The sequence below is a fragment of the Pollicipes pollicipes genome, unplaced genomic scaffold, assembly GCF_011947565.3.
Source record: "Pollicipes pollicipes isolate AB1234 unplaced genomic scaffold, Ppol_2.1 Scaffold_1600;HRSCAF=1878_pilon_pilon_pilon, whole genome shotgun sequence".
Lineage (NCBI taxonomy): Eukaryota > Metazoa > Arthropoda > Thecostraca > Pollicipedomorpha > Pollicipedidae > Pollicipes > Pollicipes pollicipes.
The window spans coordinates 13624616-13642414 of NW_023595962.1; the positions used below are offsets into that span (position 1 = coordinate 13624616).

General features: G+C 54.2%; 1 protein-coding gene across 6 annotated transcripts in view; it reads left to right on the forward strand.

The window, feature by feature from the left end:
* The first annotated feature begins 6287 nt into the window (after nt 1-6287).
* LOC119091511 (myosin heavy chain, muscle) overlaps nt 6288-17799 on the forward strand; it is a 39527-nt gene continuing 28015 nt past the window's right edge. For 3 of the 6 annotated variants that reach the window (XM_037214344.1, XM_037214336.1, XM_037214323.1), the window contains exons 1-6: nt 6288-6375; nt 10109-10211; nt 12469-12606; nt 13516-13635; nt 14027-14176; nt 15223-15393. In XM_037214344.1, the coding sequence (XP_037070239.1) occupies nt 10194-10211; nt 12469-12606; nt 13516-13635; nt 14027-14176; nt 15223-15393 (597 nt within the window). In that variant the 5' untranslated portion in view covers nt 6288-6375; nt 10109-10193. Of the gene's footprint in view, nt 6376-10108; nt 10212-12468; nt 12607-13515; nt 13636-14026; nt 14177-14704; nt 14876-15222; nt 15394-17799 lie in introns of all 6 variants that reach the window. The other 3 variants (XM_037214358.1, XM_037214349.1, XM_037214328.1) reach the window with 2 other exon arrangements.

Below are 17799 nucleotides of genomic sequence, written 5' to 3' on the forward strand. Positions count from 1 at the left end.
GCCTCCAACAGCAGGAATGCGCTTGCGATTCACTTGGGAGCGATGTAAGCATACCCTCCTATATGGCCACAACACAATATCCATTTTATCTTAATTGGGCACTTAACTGTGACATCAAGATCTGTCTCACGGCCGATACGGACCTCTCTCGACCGTCCACTGAATTATCTTCTTCGGTAGTCTGTTTGCCAACTTTCTTGACAGCTTTGAATGACCTTATTTCCGGTAATCCCCAGCCAGTGTATCATTACGACGTCATGGTTTCCCTGTCAATCTTGCATTATGTCAATCTGAAAATGTCCCACTTGTCACAGGTTTTGTCAGGTTATCTCTGTATGATTTTGACCGTGAAATACCCCCAACAGCTCGAACCCATTCCTAATATTGCAGTTTCCACCTTGTCCCCTCAATGTTCTCAAGTCAGTTCGACCCTGACAACTTCCTCGTGACCTCAGGTCACCCGCCCGTCTTTCCTTAAGAGCCAGGGTTTCGGTGTCTTGCCTCCTCCCCACATAGGCCGCAATTTTAACTCATCTGCGGCCCTTTTTATCCCATCCAGTCCTGGCGTCATTGGGTTCTTGTTACGGGGTTGGACAATGGGAGCAAAAGAGAGGACGCGGTTACATTTTGACCTACTCATCGCTCCTCTCCTGCCACTGACACACCTGCGCGGGCCTCTTTCGCCACTCCTACCTGGGACTCAGTCTCTCCTGGCACCAACACCTACCCCTTCGACACACCCTACCTGGAGCTGGATCTCACGCCTTCCCTGGCGCCGACAGAAGTACCACTTTAGCCCACTCCACCTGGAGCTGAATCTCATGCCCTCCCTGGCACCGGCAGACGTTACTCCGGCCCTCTTCTGCGTGGCCATCAATCCGTACAAGCGGTTCCCGATCTACACCAACCGCGCCATCGCCATCTACAAGGGCAAGAGGCGCAAACGAAGTGCCGCCGCACATCTTCGCCATCTCGGACGGCGCCTACACGGACATGATGAACAGTGAGTGGCAGTCGTCGACGGCGCGTCCGCTGGGGGGGGGGGGGGGGGGAGCGAGCTGGGCCGGGGCGGTCGGCCGCTAGCCCGGCGTTTCGGCATAATTCGGTGCTTGGACTGTTGTGAAAATAGTCGAGGACGTGAATGTACCAATGGGACGGTACGCACGAGCCGGCCCGTGCGGGAATGCGCCATTCGATGACATGGTAGCCCAAGTGCGGGTTGCATTTACGCGTTAGGGACAGACCTTTTGACAGTCTGTTGGCATGAACTTATCTAGATTATTGCAGATACAAAATACACGTGCTCCACGGATAAGTGGCGGCGATAATTAAGGCCTCACCAAGCTCTTAGCATGCATCAGCTCCTTTGTTTGCGCAGTGAGACAGGCCAGGACAGGTCCCTTGTTCTGTAATTATGCACCGGATTTTTCCTTTCTGGCGCGGACTGTCACTTCGCGGTGGCCAACTTCTGTATCCGCCTCAGGCCGGGACGGAACAGGGCGCCCTTTTTCGCTTGGCTTGGAAAATAGCGTACCAAACGAGAGGGCAATTATATCTCGACACTGACTTATTCATGGCCATGGGTCTTCGCGTCTTAATCATGTGCTGAAGATATTTAGCAAGCATTTGCGAGTGCCCACGTTTAAACAGCTCGTCAAATGCTACGGTCATATCGTGCATGCAAATACCACCATTTGAAAGGGCAGGTTTTATCAGTGTTGTATGAAGTTTCATAAAAAGTGGCAAAATGGAACTATGTTTGTTCGGTTTGCTGTTTACATCGATGTATTTCAAGACACCTTTCACCTTGATCACACCTTGACACCTTGATCACAAGACACCTCTGCCCTCGATCACTCCCAGTCGCCTGCAGCTACAATCTCATCGACCATTTCCATCCATCGGACACGCTGTGGCAACCTGAACCGGGCCGTCTTCAGCTGCTCAGTCGCCTTCTTGCGCCTCCCCCCTCCCCCCCCCCCCTCCCGTCAGCTGTGCCGCCGTTTCGGGACGGGGCCGCCCGCCCCAGCCCCACTGCATGCAGCGATACCTGCGCTCCGGCGCCGATCGCAGGCGCGCGCAGATCGCTTTACGCGCCCTATTTTTGGCGCGCGGCGGCCGCCGCTGGAATCCAGGCCAGCGCTGGAAGGCGTCTAAATCGGGCGCGGCGCCGGTGCTGACACCTGTCGGCTGGTTTCGGCGCGGCTGATGCTGCCCGGGGATGTTTGCTTATGCTGGGGCGAGAGAATAATGTCGGCTTGTGCCGTCACATAGCTGATGATCGCTCTGTCTTTTTCAGACAATGAGAACCAGTCGATTGATTACGTAAGTATCCGGCCCGGCCAAATTAGGGCTGAGCATTTTTGCTCAGAATGTTTGAGGGTATCCACTCATGGACAACCTTGTTGGTCAGTTTCGTGACCTCTGTCAGTGAAAGAACCTTTGTCCTGTCGGAAACGGCAGCTTGTTTACGCACGGTCTGTTTCATTTTGTACTGACCGGTAATTTCTATCTCCGTGCTTCCATAGAAGGGAAGGGAGAGTGGAAATGGCGTCCAGGGTGTGACAAGGTTGAGCTTATACCATGAGTGCCATACAAGTGACGCAAATAACCACCACTTTACAGGCTCAACTGAGGAGTCATCGAAGTCCGCCTGAAGCAGTTTTGCGTTGTAACCGATTCGGACCGGTTTTTACTTGGTTATCACGAGTGCAACGGATGAATTTGATTGAAAGAATCCATCTAGTGCTACCTGTGATCTGACTAAAGCAATGGCTGTCAGCGAGGGTCGCATGCGACTTTGACACGACTGCCATTAAGCACATACAGCTATGGCCAAAGGAAGCTGAAGTGATTATCCATAGAGACAATTGCCACTTTTCTGAAAATTGCCGACCTTCACCACGGCGGTCTCTTGTTCTGGAAAATTGCCGACCTTTAACACAGCGGTTTCCTGTTCTGGAAAATTGCCGACCTTCACCACAGCGGTCTCTTGTTCTGGAAAATTGCCGACCTTCGCCACAGCGGCCTCTTGTGGAAAATTGCCGCCCTTCACCCAGCGGTCTTTTGTTCTGGAAAATTGCCGACCTTCACCACAGCGGTCTCTTGTTCTGGAAAATTGCCGACCTTCACCACAGCGGACTCTTGTTCTGGAAAATTGCCGACCTTCACCACAGCGGCCTCTTGTTCTGGAAAATTGCCGACCTTCACCACAGCGGCCTCTTGTTCTGGAAACCGGCTTGCATCACCCACTCCGGGGTCAACTGACTCCCTTAAAACACCCGTCGCTGTTCAGCCGCCCCCCCCCCCCCCTCCTGCCTGCAACACTGGCGGAGGCCTTCCTCAATGTCGTGATACCACTCACACGACCGGCTGACCCACCAGGGGTGAGAGTGGCGCTGGCAAGACGGAGAACCAAAAAGGTCATCATGTACTTTGCGCGCATCGCCCCATCCGGCTTCAAGCAGAAGTTTGCTTGCGGCGTAAGTCCCGCTCTGGGCCAGACAAACACGCTCTCAGCTCGGCTGCTTGAGGCGCGCGTCAGCTGACGGCGTGTTCAGCTGGCGGCGCGGTCAGCTGGCGGCGCGGTCAGCTGGCGCCGGCGGCGCGGGGAGAGGCGGAGCGCGCGCGCGGCAGCTTCGGCGCACAGCGTGCTAATATGACGCCGGCGACTGTTGCATGCGTAAAGCACATTAACAGCGCACGGTGGCGCTCGCGTCGATCACAGCCCTCGACTGCGGTGCTGGAGCACATTCCGATGACGCACAAATGCGTACTTTACTGCTAAATTGTGGGCTAGGAGCGTTCACATGACTCTTTGTGACAGCCCCGCATTTCGGTCTCAGTTTTGCACAGCGTGAGCTCTTGTGCAAAATGATATTCACAGAGAAAACACTTAACATTAAACCTGTCAAAATCGTCCAGTTTGAGAGCTCGTGACGACTCGCGCTCCCCGGCGCCTGATGCTTTACCATGCCTCTCGCCGCCCAGCCTGGCCTCCACAGAGAGCCCCGGTCCCGACGTCCCATTCAACGAGGCCTCTCCCCACAGCGGCGAGTCGGGTGCAGGAAAGACCGAGAACACCAAGAAGGTAATCGCGTACTTTGCCAACGTCGGCGCCTCGGGCAAGAAGAAGGAGGAGGGCAAGGTGACCGGTGGCGCCGCCTGGCGTCGGCTGCGTGAATTATCGGCCGACGGCTCGGCCCGATCGTCCCCGCGTGCTCCCCTCCCCCTCCCCCTGACCCGTACACTGGCACAGGATAGCCGGCGCGTGACCCGCCCCGCGCTGTACCGGGAGGCGACAGCCCCTCGGACAAGGGGGCTGGGTGGTGGTGTTACCCTGCACGTGATGACGACCTTTCACGCCGGGAGAGTGGTGGTGAATGACAGGTTTGAGTCATATTTTCATCAGCGATATGCAACCGAAATGAGCTTTTATATCGTGCGATTGCAAAACGAAGTAAAAAAGATTCGGCTTTATTCGCTTGACACTGAGAAGCCCCGTTGCCTTACGCAGTTTCCAGACGGGCATTTAAAATGCAGTTTAAACTGCGTCTGCAGTTATCCAGACGGGTATTTAAACTACATTTCATCACCAACCGACGCCCGGGGGGGAGGAGCGGCTGGCCGGCTGACCTGGCCTCTGCGCGTGACCCCAGAGCCGCGAGACCGGCCTGCGCCGTGGCATGCCACCCAAGCCACTCCGAGTGACCCTCGCGTGTCCCGGTGCCACTCCCCAACTCCCAGCTACGGGACTGCACTGTCTGCCGGGTCTGAACCCTGGTCGGTGACCAGGGGCATGTGAATCAGTCTAGAGGCGGACTGCGGGAGACTGAATCTTCCGCCCCCCCCTCCCCCTCCCCTCCGCCCCTTGTGACAGGCTGGAGCGAACGTCTTCGCCTCATCTCCAAACGTGTCCGGGAGCGCCTTCACGTTCCGTCACGTCTTCACGTTTCACGTCTTCACGTCTGTCACGTCTGTCACCCCGGTGTCCCGCATGCATGTCCCATGTAGATGACGGTGGCGGCGGAATGTGAGCGGGAACAGTCATGTCATGATGTGACGTCATGATGGCATGTCCTGCTATGACGTCATGATGCCGCATTGCGTCAAGCTGCTCTGAATTAACATGGCTGCGCCCCTCTGCATGCTGTCTAACAAGGCAATCGCTAGTTTTCCAGTGGTTCTGTAAGCGCGCGGAGTAGAGACTCCCTTTGTAAGAGTCTCTAGTTTGTTAGGCCAGAGTGGTGTGGTCAAGGAAAAGTAATTTACTGGGATCTGTCTCTCCGTTTCGTGAGTTATTGCTGCTTGATCACTTGCAGATGTGCAGAGCGTGATGTGTCCATTGTAAAACTGGATTAGACCTGCCGCACTCTCCGCATCAATAAGCTCTATTCAGCCGGTATTTTGACCATACCTTGTGACTGCTGCCATCAGACCCCAGTCTCGCTCGAACCGCGATCGCTACCTTGAACCCGCGCGGGGCAACCTGGATGATGGGCTAGCCTGGGTAGCCTGGATAGCAGGGTAGCCTGGATGCAGGACCAAGCCGATGTGTTCGCCGCCGCCACTAAGCACACTCTGGGTGGACACAGGGTAACCTGAGGACCAGGGTCGTCCAGACCAACCCGGTGCTGGAGGCCTTCGGCAACGCTAAGACAGTCCGCAAACGACAACAGCTCCCGCTTCGTGAGTTGCTGCCTCCACCTTGGACCCGAAGATGACGGGGATGGCTGTAAAGAGGGACGTTCTTCAGCTCCTGTTGGGGACCGTGGCATGAAACGGACACTCCAGGGTCGATCGCATAACGCTTTTGGAATGCCTTATTAAAGCCGTTTTGGATAGTTGGTAGTCCTGTACAGAGCTTGGGAGTAGCTATAGAACCATGCAAGTGCGCATCATGATCTTCATGGTCTAGTATACGTTTTCGAGATAAAAATAACAGTTCTGATAGATTGTGTGAAACGACAACGGTTTTTAATAAGATAATTTCCGGATGCATGCATCATGATAATATATGTTCTTGAATTCTCACTCTGTACGGAGCAGTCCATGTAACTGGATTTGGAGGAGCCTTCTATAAAGGACGAGTCCATTTTCAAATGTGGGAATTTCCCCACATGTTCACCCCCGCTCCACCCACCAACCGCTTTCTCTGAGGCGGACTCGTCTGCGTCAAACGGATACCACGCAACACCGACACTCTGCTCCAGGGTAATTCATCCGCATCCACTTCGGGCCGGCCGGCAAGCTGGCGGGCGCCGACATCGAGACCTACCTGCCTAGAGAAGGCTCGCGTCATCTCGCAGCAGCCCAACGAGCGCTCCTACCACATGTTCTACCAGATCATGTCGGGTGCCATTTCCGGCCTCAAGGGTGAGCACACCGCCGCAGGCGACGTTCGCCTCTCAGGCGTTTGGCTGTGGCTTTGGTTTGGTTTGGCTGTGGCGGGCCACTATCCCCGGGTCGGGTGGGAGCCTTGTGAATCGGTTTGCTGGAGGAGGTCACGTGATTCTCGGTAGAGCGTGAGGCTGGTGGCGAATGTTGGTGTGTCATCGACCTCATCGGAGGAAGTGGGCGTGATACTTATTCGCTTTCAGGAATTGTTGATGCCGGATATTTACGCTGATACATGCTTGATTTACCTCTGGCGTTCACAGAAAACGAATTGGAGCATCGCCCATGGACCTGCACTGACTATTCGATAACCGCTACACAACCGCGGCCTTGTTTCGCAGTTCCTGTTTCGCATATGGTGTTCCTTCGTCAGAATTTTGGCACACAATGATAGTCGTCTTCAACTAAGCATTGGCTATCACCAGAATTGTAAATATCCATCGCTGCCAACCACATGCTATTGCCGCAACCCGAGCCTGCGCGCTGTCTCCGCCTGGGAGCTCAGGCCAGCAGCGCTGCCGACGTGTGCGAATGCGCCGATAACGCCGCCATTTCGCGGCAGCCATGTTGCTCCTGACCAACAAGATCACAGATTACAACTTCGTTAGCCAGGGCAAAACGACCATCCCGGGCGTGGACGACGCTGAGGAGATGACGATGACAGACGTGAGTGCTAACCGAACAGCGAATCTTTTCAGCCGCCTGCCGCCGCTGACTGTGGCTGCCCACCGCCAGGGGCGCTGCTGTTGCCTGCGCCGCACTAGCATGAACCATCGCACTCCTCATCCGTTCCCCCCTCTCTGCCCGCAGAGCTGATCTGCACGAGGGTGTCCAGAGCCATTCTGGTGATCCTGGTTAAAGTTTGACTTGAAACGATGGATACATTTACATTACATTTCATTGATTACGGGACGCATGACGGTATGGTCGTCGGCACACCGATCTGAAACGCATGGCGTTTCAGCAGTTCTGATATTTCATGAAAGCTACATTAGTATGCTGATGTAGACGATTCATGCATACAAAGTGCCCAAAATTGCAAACCAAAATTTACCCCTTTGTGCCCTCATACAGGAATTCGACTCCTGCTTCTGCGTCGATCCCGAGTTACGTCACACGCTCACCGTCCTTCGCTTCCCTTCGGGCTGTCGCCAGCTGACCGCGCAACACGTGACATTTCTCTGTAACCATGGTAACACCCTGCGGTTTGTTCGTCTCCTGCAGACAAGCTTTACCTCAGCGACAACATAAAAGACTACCATTACGTCTCCCAGGGTAAAACCACCATCCCTAACGTCGATGACAAGGAGGAGATGCAGCTTACCGATGTAAGGCGTTTGACCCTTTGACCCTGCTCGTCAGGGGCGGTATGGTGACCCCTGCCGACCCCTTCTCTGTCTCAGACCTGGTCCGGCATGAGGAATCCCGGCCTGATCTCCTGCCCACTATCCCATCTTTAGCTCTATTCAAAGCCATTATGTCCCTTCAGTTTGATTTGTGTTTTCAGGTTACTCCGGCTTTCTTGTGCTTTTCACCATGGACCCGAATTTTCATTTGTCTTCGCATCCAAATATCCATGCTTTCTACGACTCAGATTATATCACAATTCGTGCCACGTCCCTTTCCTAATGTAGCGACTTGCTTGCACAATCATCCTAAAGTCTCGATAATTGAATAATTATTCCCAATCACCTTTCCCATGAATTGACCGTGCTTCCGTTTGGAAATACCATCAAACGCCCAAAAATGGTGCCTGCTTTCCGCTTCGCGCATGCTGTCCGCTTAGTGCATCTCTGCCCCCCCCCCCCCTCAATATTTCGCTTTGCTGTGTGAAAAACCACCGACCAAAACAAAGCGACTTCGCGGAACCCCCTCCACGGCATGACACTGGATGCCGAATCCACGAGAGATTCTATGAATCCCTGGATGGAAGTGACCTTGGGCGTCAAGCAAGAGGTTAGCTCACTTCCCTATTGTAATACTAGCGGTGGTGCTGGCATGCAGCGCCACGCATGCCGGTCGAATGCTTTTGACAGGTTGCTCCGACGGGGGACAGGAATATCCACAGTGGAAGATCGTGCGACAGTAGCTGATTGGGTGTGACTTGGCAAGAGAGGAAGAGGAGTCACTAAATGAAAGGCTTTGCCTTGAAAAGCAAGCGCTCTGGTTCTTTATCCAAACAGGTGGACATTGAAGTATAATGGCTCATTATAAAAAACTCTGGGCCATGGATGCCATTTTGTAAAACATTTAGGCCACCAGAGACAACCGACACATGCAGACAAACGACAATTTACTTGATTAGCTGTAGGTTTTGAAATGAAGATATGTTTGCATTTATGCACAGGGATTTTACAGCACAGGTCTTCTCAGGGGAAGATACAGCTTGAACTAGCCACAGATACCGCAGTGGTACTAGTCGAGCTTGAGTTCGTTCGGGCGTCACCCTGTGGCGTCGCCTTGCCGGCTTCTTAGACCAAGGTCATGCAGTGAGAAGAGAGGCTCCCGTCCGCTGCGCCATCGTCTCCGGCATCGTCGCCATCGTCGCCCACAGGCTTGCCCAGACGCCCGCTACTTCTTCCTGTTCTCTGTGAAGCCGGCGCGGGGAACGCGCCGCCTCACGTCCGCGTCACGTTCTGTGGGCGTGACGGCTGGCTGCGTGACTGTGACGTCTTGTTCGTGTGCCTCCCACGCCGCCCGAGAACCGGCGGCGGGCAGAGTGACGGCCCGTGCCGTCTCCGTGCTCGTGTGTGTGTTCTGGTCCGTCCGACGCCACCCCATCAGACCTCGCCAGGGCCCACGGCCCCCCGAGCCGACCGAAATACCCGGCGCTAGTAGACTGTGCCGCCCGACGAAACCCTATCGTGCGGCGCAGTCTACGGCTGCAGGGACTAGTCAGGGAGGCTGAATTGGTATTTTGCTCCGAACAGTGGCATGCAAATCAACGAAATGGAAAGACAGCATTCATGGAATGAATATGCCACTGGCCGTAAAATGCCACTGGCGGGGGGCGTGGGGTATGGCGAGGCGTATCGAGATCGTGTTACGTCTTCGTGTTTCCCTTCGTGATTGTCCTGCGTGTTAGTTATTGCACTAGGCTTGCTTTCGAATCTTCTTTATATGTAAGTGCAGTCATTCTTTGAAAATGATTGGTTGTCATAACCTGAAGCACGGAGGGATCATTGAAAGGTGAAGGCTCCCTTCATTACACTGGTTTCACGTCATCGGAAAGGGAAAATATGGTTTGAAATCCAAAGCGATGTCGTCCGTCGATTTTTGGAAAATTTCATGAAAATTTCTTTACAAATTGCAAAAAGGCATAAATGTGCGACTGATTTTGCATCGAAAGCAGGCCTTGTTTGTAGCTATCTCACAAGGAACGGCGCAGCCACCAGCGACCGTGTTCATGTATGAGACAAAGGTGCAAATTGCAGTGGTGCACATACCCAACAGCACTGGTGCCCACCATTAGCGTGAGAGCGCTTGGTGCGGGCAGACAGTCCCGATCCGCAAACAGGCTGGGCTGAGTCAGTTGATGACTTCACCACAACAAAACCAGGGTATGAGCTGCCATTTGCACCTCTGTCTGCTTCCCGTGTCCTCGTGACCTAGGCAACAGTCACTCATAACCACGGCTGACCCGGCCGGCGACGTAACCCTGCCGAACGTGCCTCGTCCACGTCCGACTCACTAGCCGCCCATAACTCGGCAGACATGCTCGGCTTGACGTCCAGCATCCGGGTGTACCGGTCGTCTCGCAGGGCAAAACCCACCATCCCTGCGTCGACGATGGCGAGATGATGCAGGAGACGGATGTGAGTGCACGAACCGCCGGGCTGGGGCGGTCTGATTTGGCATCTGTTCTATATGCGGGGGCGATTAAGTGCGATTAAGTGCGATTAAGATGAATGCGGCACAGGTAGCGTCAATGCAGACGGGGGTTTGAGAAGCGTATGAAATGCCTCATGAAGATTTTGTGAAAAGATGTTTGTGTAAACAAAACGAGATGTGTAATGTACTTTCATGAGCCTCCAGTGGTTGTACTTCTGATGCCTCGTCATGGCTGTCTTACGTGGATGTTCTAAAACATAACATCATGATTGTACAATCCTCGGCGTCAATGCTTATGGATAGTGACTGAAATCTTCAGCGTTTTCTGTTCGTAGTCAGACTGTCGCAACGTTGAGCGCTGTATGACATACGAGTTTGCATATGCTGCACATATAGCTTCATCTGTTTCGAGGGTTCCTTCAGAAAACACGCTCGAAAATTGCTTCAAAGCGCCAGATCAGCTAGATCGAAACAAATACCCAGCTTACAAGTTTTTCCTTCGTGATTGTTTTGATATCATTGGTTGATACGTTAAACTTACAGAGAAAAATGCATACACCAGGCAGATATAACTGGAATGATACTTGAACCTAAACCTAGGACCTAAGCAATCGGTACAAAAAACTAATCATGAATCGACCAACGCGATGCATTACTGTCTACATAGCCAGTTCTCTTCCGCACCTCAGCTGTGAACATGATTTGACCGATGCGATGCATTGGTGCTAACACGGCCAGTTCTCTTCCGTACCTCAGCTGTGAACATTATTTAACCAGTGCCACGCATCATTCTTCGCATGGCCAGTTCTCTTTCGTACCTCAGCTGTGAACATAATTTGGCCGATGCCACGCATTGGTGTTCACATGGCCAGTTCTCTTTCGTACCTCAGCTGTGAACATAATTTGGCCGATGCCACGCATTGGTGTTCACATGGCCAGTTCTCTTTCGTACCTCAGCTGTGAACATTATTTAACCGATGCCACGCATCAGTGTTCACATGGCCAGTTCTCTTTCGTACCTCAGCTGTGAACATAATTTGGCCGATGCCACGCATCAGTGTTCACATGGCCAGTTCCCTTTCGTACCTCAGCTGTGAACATAATCTGACCGATGCCACGCATCAGTGTTCACATGGCCAGTTCTCTTTCTTAGAAAAGCAAACAGCACCACAGTAAGGAACAGAGCCGATGTGAGCGGCCTGTCTCTGGGCTGATGAGTTCTCATCTCCGTGAGCGGTCCCGGGTCCACCCTGTCGTCCACAGTGGACAGTGGACGCCGCACCAGTCCAACACCGGGGATGGGCTCCGCATGTGCATGTTCGCCTGCAGCAGCTGCCTCTGAGACGGGGCCAGCTGTGTCGTCTGCTGATCGCTCGCTGGGCCTCACCCCTTCTGTCCTGTCCCCCTGCTCCGAGGGGAGCAGCTGCTCACGTCAACATATTGACTGGCGATGATGCCAGTTTGACCTAGCTTGTGGTATCAGTAAGCTTTCAGCTAAAGTTTGGACAGTCACGTCAGATCTCGGAACATTTTTTACATGCTTCTGATCCGTTAGCTGTTAATTTTTATTCAACGTTACACTGCTCATCCCTGTTGAGCTCAATGTGTTTATGCACCTCAGCGGGCTTTTTCGCCAGCTGTATATTTGCGTTTATATGCATGTCTGTATTCGCTATCATCGCTTTCTTCAAGGCCGTAGCCGGGTATAACCCATGGGATATTTCGGACCAACGTACATAAGAGCATGATGCAAAATTGTAGTGTGTCTGCAGCACAGCCATGTCCAAACTGTGGCGAACTTGGCTTCCAGTTTTGTGCTCTAAGCAGCACCACACTGAAAGCGTCTTTCGCCAGTTGACAAGCCTGTAACGGCTTGTGTTCACCAGCCGCTCCGACTCGTTCGTCGGCCCAATTCGTGCTATTTGCCTCGGCAAAATCCGGGACCCCGTTCGGCTTCGCTGCCCGGCTACGGCTTTGCGCGCCCCGGGGCGCTGTTTCACGGTCGAGGCCGCGCCGCCGCCGCCATTTTGTGCAGGAGGCGTTCGACATCCTGCAATTCACGGCCGAAGAGAAGCTGGACATCTACAAGATCACGGCGTGTGTGATGCACCTGGGCGAGATGAAGTTCAAACAGAAGGGTCGCGAGGAGCAGGCTGAGGCTGACGGCAGCGCGGTACGTGAACAAAATGGCGGCCGGCCTTCGGCCGCATGGTGCTGACCCGTCGTGTCGCGCGTCCTCAGGAGTCGTTCGACATCCTCGGCTTTAACCAGGAGGAGAAAGATAACATTTATAAGATTGTGGCTTCGGTGATGCACCTGAGCACGCTCAAGTTCAAGCAGCGCGGTCGCGAGGAGCAGGCTGAGGCCGACGGCAAGGATGTAAGATCGGCCACCATTGGTGTCGCAGCTGCTGCCACCTGTCGGCCTGCGCACGAGCGACGCCATCTTTATTTCAGCGGTTCCGGAGCTTGCTGGCTGCCCGGAGCCTTTTTCGCTGCTGTTTTATGCCGCGTTGGGGTGATGTGTTCGCAGAACATGGTTGCTGCGTTTCCACTGGCCTCGGAATATGCAAGCACAACGCTTCTAACTTTACTTCAGATAAATAAAATGCATTGCGTGATGACGTCATGAATTTCTGGCACATTTTGCCAACGCATTGAAGAGGCCAGTGGAAACGTTTACTTTTGTTGCCTCCGTATCTAGGCAACCGCATTGCTGTACATCTCGATATGCATCGCCAGTGACCGTAACTACTCGAACTATCTCTCTTCACTAACAGTTATGCAGCTGTCTAAAAACGAAGCTTGCATTGAGCACCACTAGCAACTCACGATTTGCCAACTTCTAATCCACCAAACGTTTTCCATACTAACTTGACGGACCGTTTTCCCCGGTACCCCTCATGTTACCAGGCAGGTGGTCTGGCAACGATAGTGTTTCGGAACTTCAGTCTGCACGTTTCTCGCACGACCCAGCAGCATGAAATCGCCTCCGTTGATTCGAGTTTGCAACGTCACCCGAATTACGCCCGATTCAAGTCCTCCAAAGCTGGGACCAAGTGTCACCCTGTCGAGTTTCCGATGTTCTCCACCGCACGGCGCTGGCGCCAGTGTCGCTGACGACCGGCGTTACCTACCACGACCGTGGCAGGCCCTCAGACCCCGCCCCCACCCGACCTGAGGTCACCCCGAAGGGCTCCTCCTGACAGGGCCGACTAACCGATCCCTCCTGCCCCCGTGACGTGACACCCCACCGCTGACGTCACTGACGTTCGCCGTGACGTCACAGGAGGGTGACCGTGTCGCCAAGCTGGTCGGAGTTGAGGGGCCCCAGCTCTACTTGAACCTGCTCAAGCCCAAGATCAAGGTCGGCAACGAGTTTGTGACTCAAGGTCGCAACAAGGACCAGGTGAGTGTGACTCAGGGTCGCAACAAGGGCCAGGTGAGTGTGACTCAGGGTCGCAACAAGGACCAGGTGAGTGTGACACGCCGTCCGGCGGAACGGACCAATCAAACTGCGCCACGTTTGTGACGCGGGTGGTTAAGCAAAGGGCGGGCTGCTCCACGCAACACCGCTAGCGGCCAAATTGATCATAAGCCGAAATCCCGCGAAAAGATCGCAGAAGGGGCTGTCGTAGCCGATCTCGATTTGAGTCCTGTTTGACGCTCTTATCGGATTTTGCTGGCTCCTCTGGAGTCTCTCGATTGTGTTTACAGTCGTATGTTCCGGATACATCCCTGACGCATGTCCTATGTGTCTGTCTCGTTCAGTGTGTCTGACCGTCTGGAGCGTTCACCAGGTCTACTATTCGGTGGGCGCGCTGGCCAAGGCCATGTACGACCGCATGTTCAAGTGGTTGGTGAAGAAGGTGAACCTGACTCTGGACACCAAGCAGAAGCGGCACCGCTTCATCGGCGTGCTCGACATTGCCGGCTTCGAAATCTTCGACGTGAGTATGACGACCGGCGTGGCGTGCGACCTGGACAGAAATCTTCAGAAGTCTTCAGAAATCTCTAAATATGTGGGGGTTTGAGACAAGGGGGTCATTAGTGTGTCGCCATAATTTGGTTTGCGTCTGTTGAGTAGTTATCCTGCTCGTGCGATGGTGTTGTGCCTGAACTAGCGTCTGTCAGCTGTAGCGATGGAGAGATAGGATTCTTCAATTCCAATTGCTCACGTTCCGTCCGTAGGCTGTGCGTAATCGTTGCCTTAAGATCGCATATTAAATAGTGATTAGACGTGTAGGAGAATGATGTTGACGTCACTCTAACACATTCGTCGCTTCCTCAGCTTTCTCCGCTCGCGGTTCCGCCGACAACGATCGATATGTAGCAAAACTCGTGGCCCTTCACAGGCCACTCGGCAGACGTCCAGTCATGATTCGAATCCTCTCACCAGGCCTACTGCGATGGCGGCTTGATGGTGCATCCCCGTGCCCTAGCTCAGTTGTAAACTTGACACCCCGATGTCCTACCAGTTCAACGGATTCGAGCAGCTCTGCATCAACTTCACCAACGAGAAGCTGCAGCAGTTCTTTAACCACCACATGTTCGTACTCGAGCAAGAAGAGTACAAACGCGAGGGTATCGACTGGGTGTTTGTCGACTTCGGAATGGACCTGCAAGCCTGTATTGAGTTGATGGAGAAGGTAACCTCCACCCCCGTGTGCCCGCCCCCCCCCCTCCACTCGAATGACCCCGAGTGACCCCTGGTGACCCTTGCGTGACCTCATGGTGTCCGGACGCGGGACACAGATCCCGACGTCACACTGTTACAGGAGCGGCATGTGCTGGACGGCCCTGCATGCTTACGGAGCTACGCATGCCCCCCCCCCCCCCCTCCAGCTGTGGAGACCCTGCCCCCCCCCCCCCATACCGCCCACCGAGACTTGGGCCGATGTGAATACCCCCACGTGAAGGCGCCCTGCTGGTGGCACCAGCTAGTGGCTGCGGTTCGGCGCCTGGGAGAGCATCACCAGCCAACGTTCGTTTCTAGTTCAACGGCTTCGAACAGCTGTGTATCAACTTCACCAACGAGAAGCTGCAGCAGTTCTTTAACCACCACATGTTTGTGCTCGAACAAGAGGAGTACCAGCGGGAGGGCATCGAGTGGGTGTTCATGGACTTCGGCATGGACCTGCAGGCCTGTATTGACCTCATGGAGAAGGTAACCTATCGACTGGGATCTCCTGCTGCTACTGCTGCTGCCGCCGCTGCCGCTGCAGGGCTTTGATGAAGCTTCAGCTGCTGCCCGTTTCTTTGCTCTTGCCAGTTTCCTCCATTGGATCAGGCTGCTCGGCACATGGGTTCTTGGCGGCGCAGATAGCTGTGGAAACGAACGCTTCTCATCCATGTTACGAGTGGTAAATGTTCCCATTTTTGACGCACAACTCCCTCGTAACGACTGCTACATTTTTCCCTGCCGATGCAGGCTCATATTGAGCGTTCTTGAGAGGCGATCGTTTCCACATCACAGCGCGTCATACAGTCTCTTCGGTCTAGCAGCTGACTGCCGTTCTGAGGGGCAGCTGTTTCGTCGTAAGTCCAGCCGGCAACGGGCGCTGGCATTGCGCCTCAGGAAGCCTTCGTCCCCGGCGTCGCTTCTTCCCCCCCCCCCCCCCCCCGGCAGGCGCCACTCTGTGGACGACCAGAGTGTCCTGCATTGCCCCCCGCCCCTCAGAGACACCCCGGACGGGGTGTGCGTGGGTTTGTCTCCCTTCCACGTGCTATTCCCCGTCTGCTGAGACGGACGGAGGCCCCGAACCACCCTGACCTCAGCGCCACTGCTGAGGTCAAACCTCAGCGGTACTCTGACCTCAGCTACAGCTACCCATCGCTGACATCAGCTGGGCGCTCTGCCCAGCTGATGGAGCACCATACGGGCAGGACAGGGCTCTCACTTTCCGTACTGTTCTCTTCTTCTAGTTCAACGGCTTCGAACAGCTGTGTATCAATTTCACCAACGAGAAGCTGCAGCAGTTCTTTAACCACCACATGTTCATACTCGAACAAGAGGAGTATAAACGGGAGGGCATTAACTGGAAGTTTGTCGACTTTGGTATGGATCTGCAGGCGTGTATTGATCTCATGGAGAAGGTAAACAGAGAACAAAATGAGATGCTACACTGTCCGTCTGCATGAGAACTGATGGCATCGGTTCGGTCCTCTGGAATAACAGCCTAGGGAGTGATACAGACGTCCTAGTTGAACAACACCTTAGGAAGTGATACAGACGTCCTAGTCGAACAACACCTTAGTATAGCGGATGGACACCTGTTCAGTCCTAGATTAGCAGTAAACACTGATTGTGTCGTCTAAAGATGTCCATACCGTGAACTGCATAAACTGTCGGTGTCTGGATAACCTCTTGTGGCGCGGTGGATAAGGAAGCAAGGTAGGTCGTGGTCGTCGGCAGTTGGGGTGTCGATTTACCACAACGGCGTGAAGCGTGAGGGCAGTGGTCTCACCAGCATCGGAATGAAGGAAGTCAGAAGCGAATGCAGTCAAACTGGTCGAACGAGCCAAGTCGGCCCAACAGCTACACCGCTGCTGGATAGAGCATGAGACCAGCTCAACTGAATACATTCCATTCAACTATTCCTAAATGCAATCCGTCCAAGAAATGCCTTACCAAAGCGCATGTATGCAGGCATTTTCATCGACGGTCAGCGCCGCCGCTGAAAGGAATTATCTGGCCTTTCCTGCCTTCCCCGGTGTACCCAAACTTCTGTTTCCTGACGAGCCGAAGAACTTTGAGACTCCTCTTGATACCGAGGATGCTGTGTTGTTCGGGCTGGTGCTGTGAGACAGCTGAAGCCTTGACCAAACCTCTACCGAGGAGTCGAAGACTGGAACTGTCGCTATCAAGCCTCTCGGCCTTAGACCAGTGTCCGGCACACTTGTCACCAAGCGGGCCACCTGTCTGCTGCAGCCTCCGGACAAGCAGCAGACCGACCATCAACTGCTGCCTCACAGAAGTCTTTAGAACTCAGCTGCCTCCTACACCCCGCATGAATCCAAGCACGATCGCGACAGCCATCAGTAAGGCGATTGCTGATCTGGTTCTGTACGTTGCCAGTCCATCGATAACACTCACCACCGCTGTACAACGGTGGCCCCAGTGCACGCCCCCCCCCCCCCCAGCGGAGCACGTGAGCTGCAGTTCGCAGTCCGCATCGTGTTCGTGCCAGCATGCTCGGCTCAGGAAACCGGCGCCGTTTGCGTAGCTGTAAATAAAGGACGCTGGCTCACCGGGACAGCCCGCGTCCGCCAGAGGGAGGCACGCGTCCACGACCAGCATGAACCCTCCATCAGCCGTGTCTCGACCGGCTTGCCTGCACGTGTGGACATGCGTGACCTGTTCGCCGAGACCGCCCTGAACAGCGGATTGCCCCCTCATTTCCCCTCGTGCGGTGACTGCCATCGTGGTCGCAGCGAGTGCTGTAAGTGACCATGTCAGAAAGGTTTGGTCTGACATCCCTGCCCCGCATGTCTGTGTGAATTTCAATCTCCTAAAACTTCAGTCCCCATCTGCACGCGAGTGTATTACGCGCCCCTCCCTCACCTACACGCG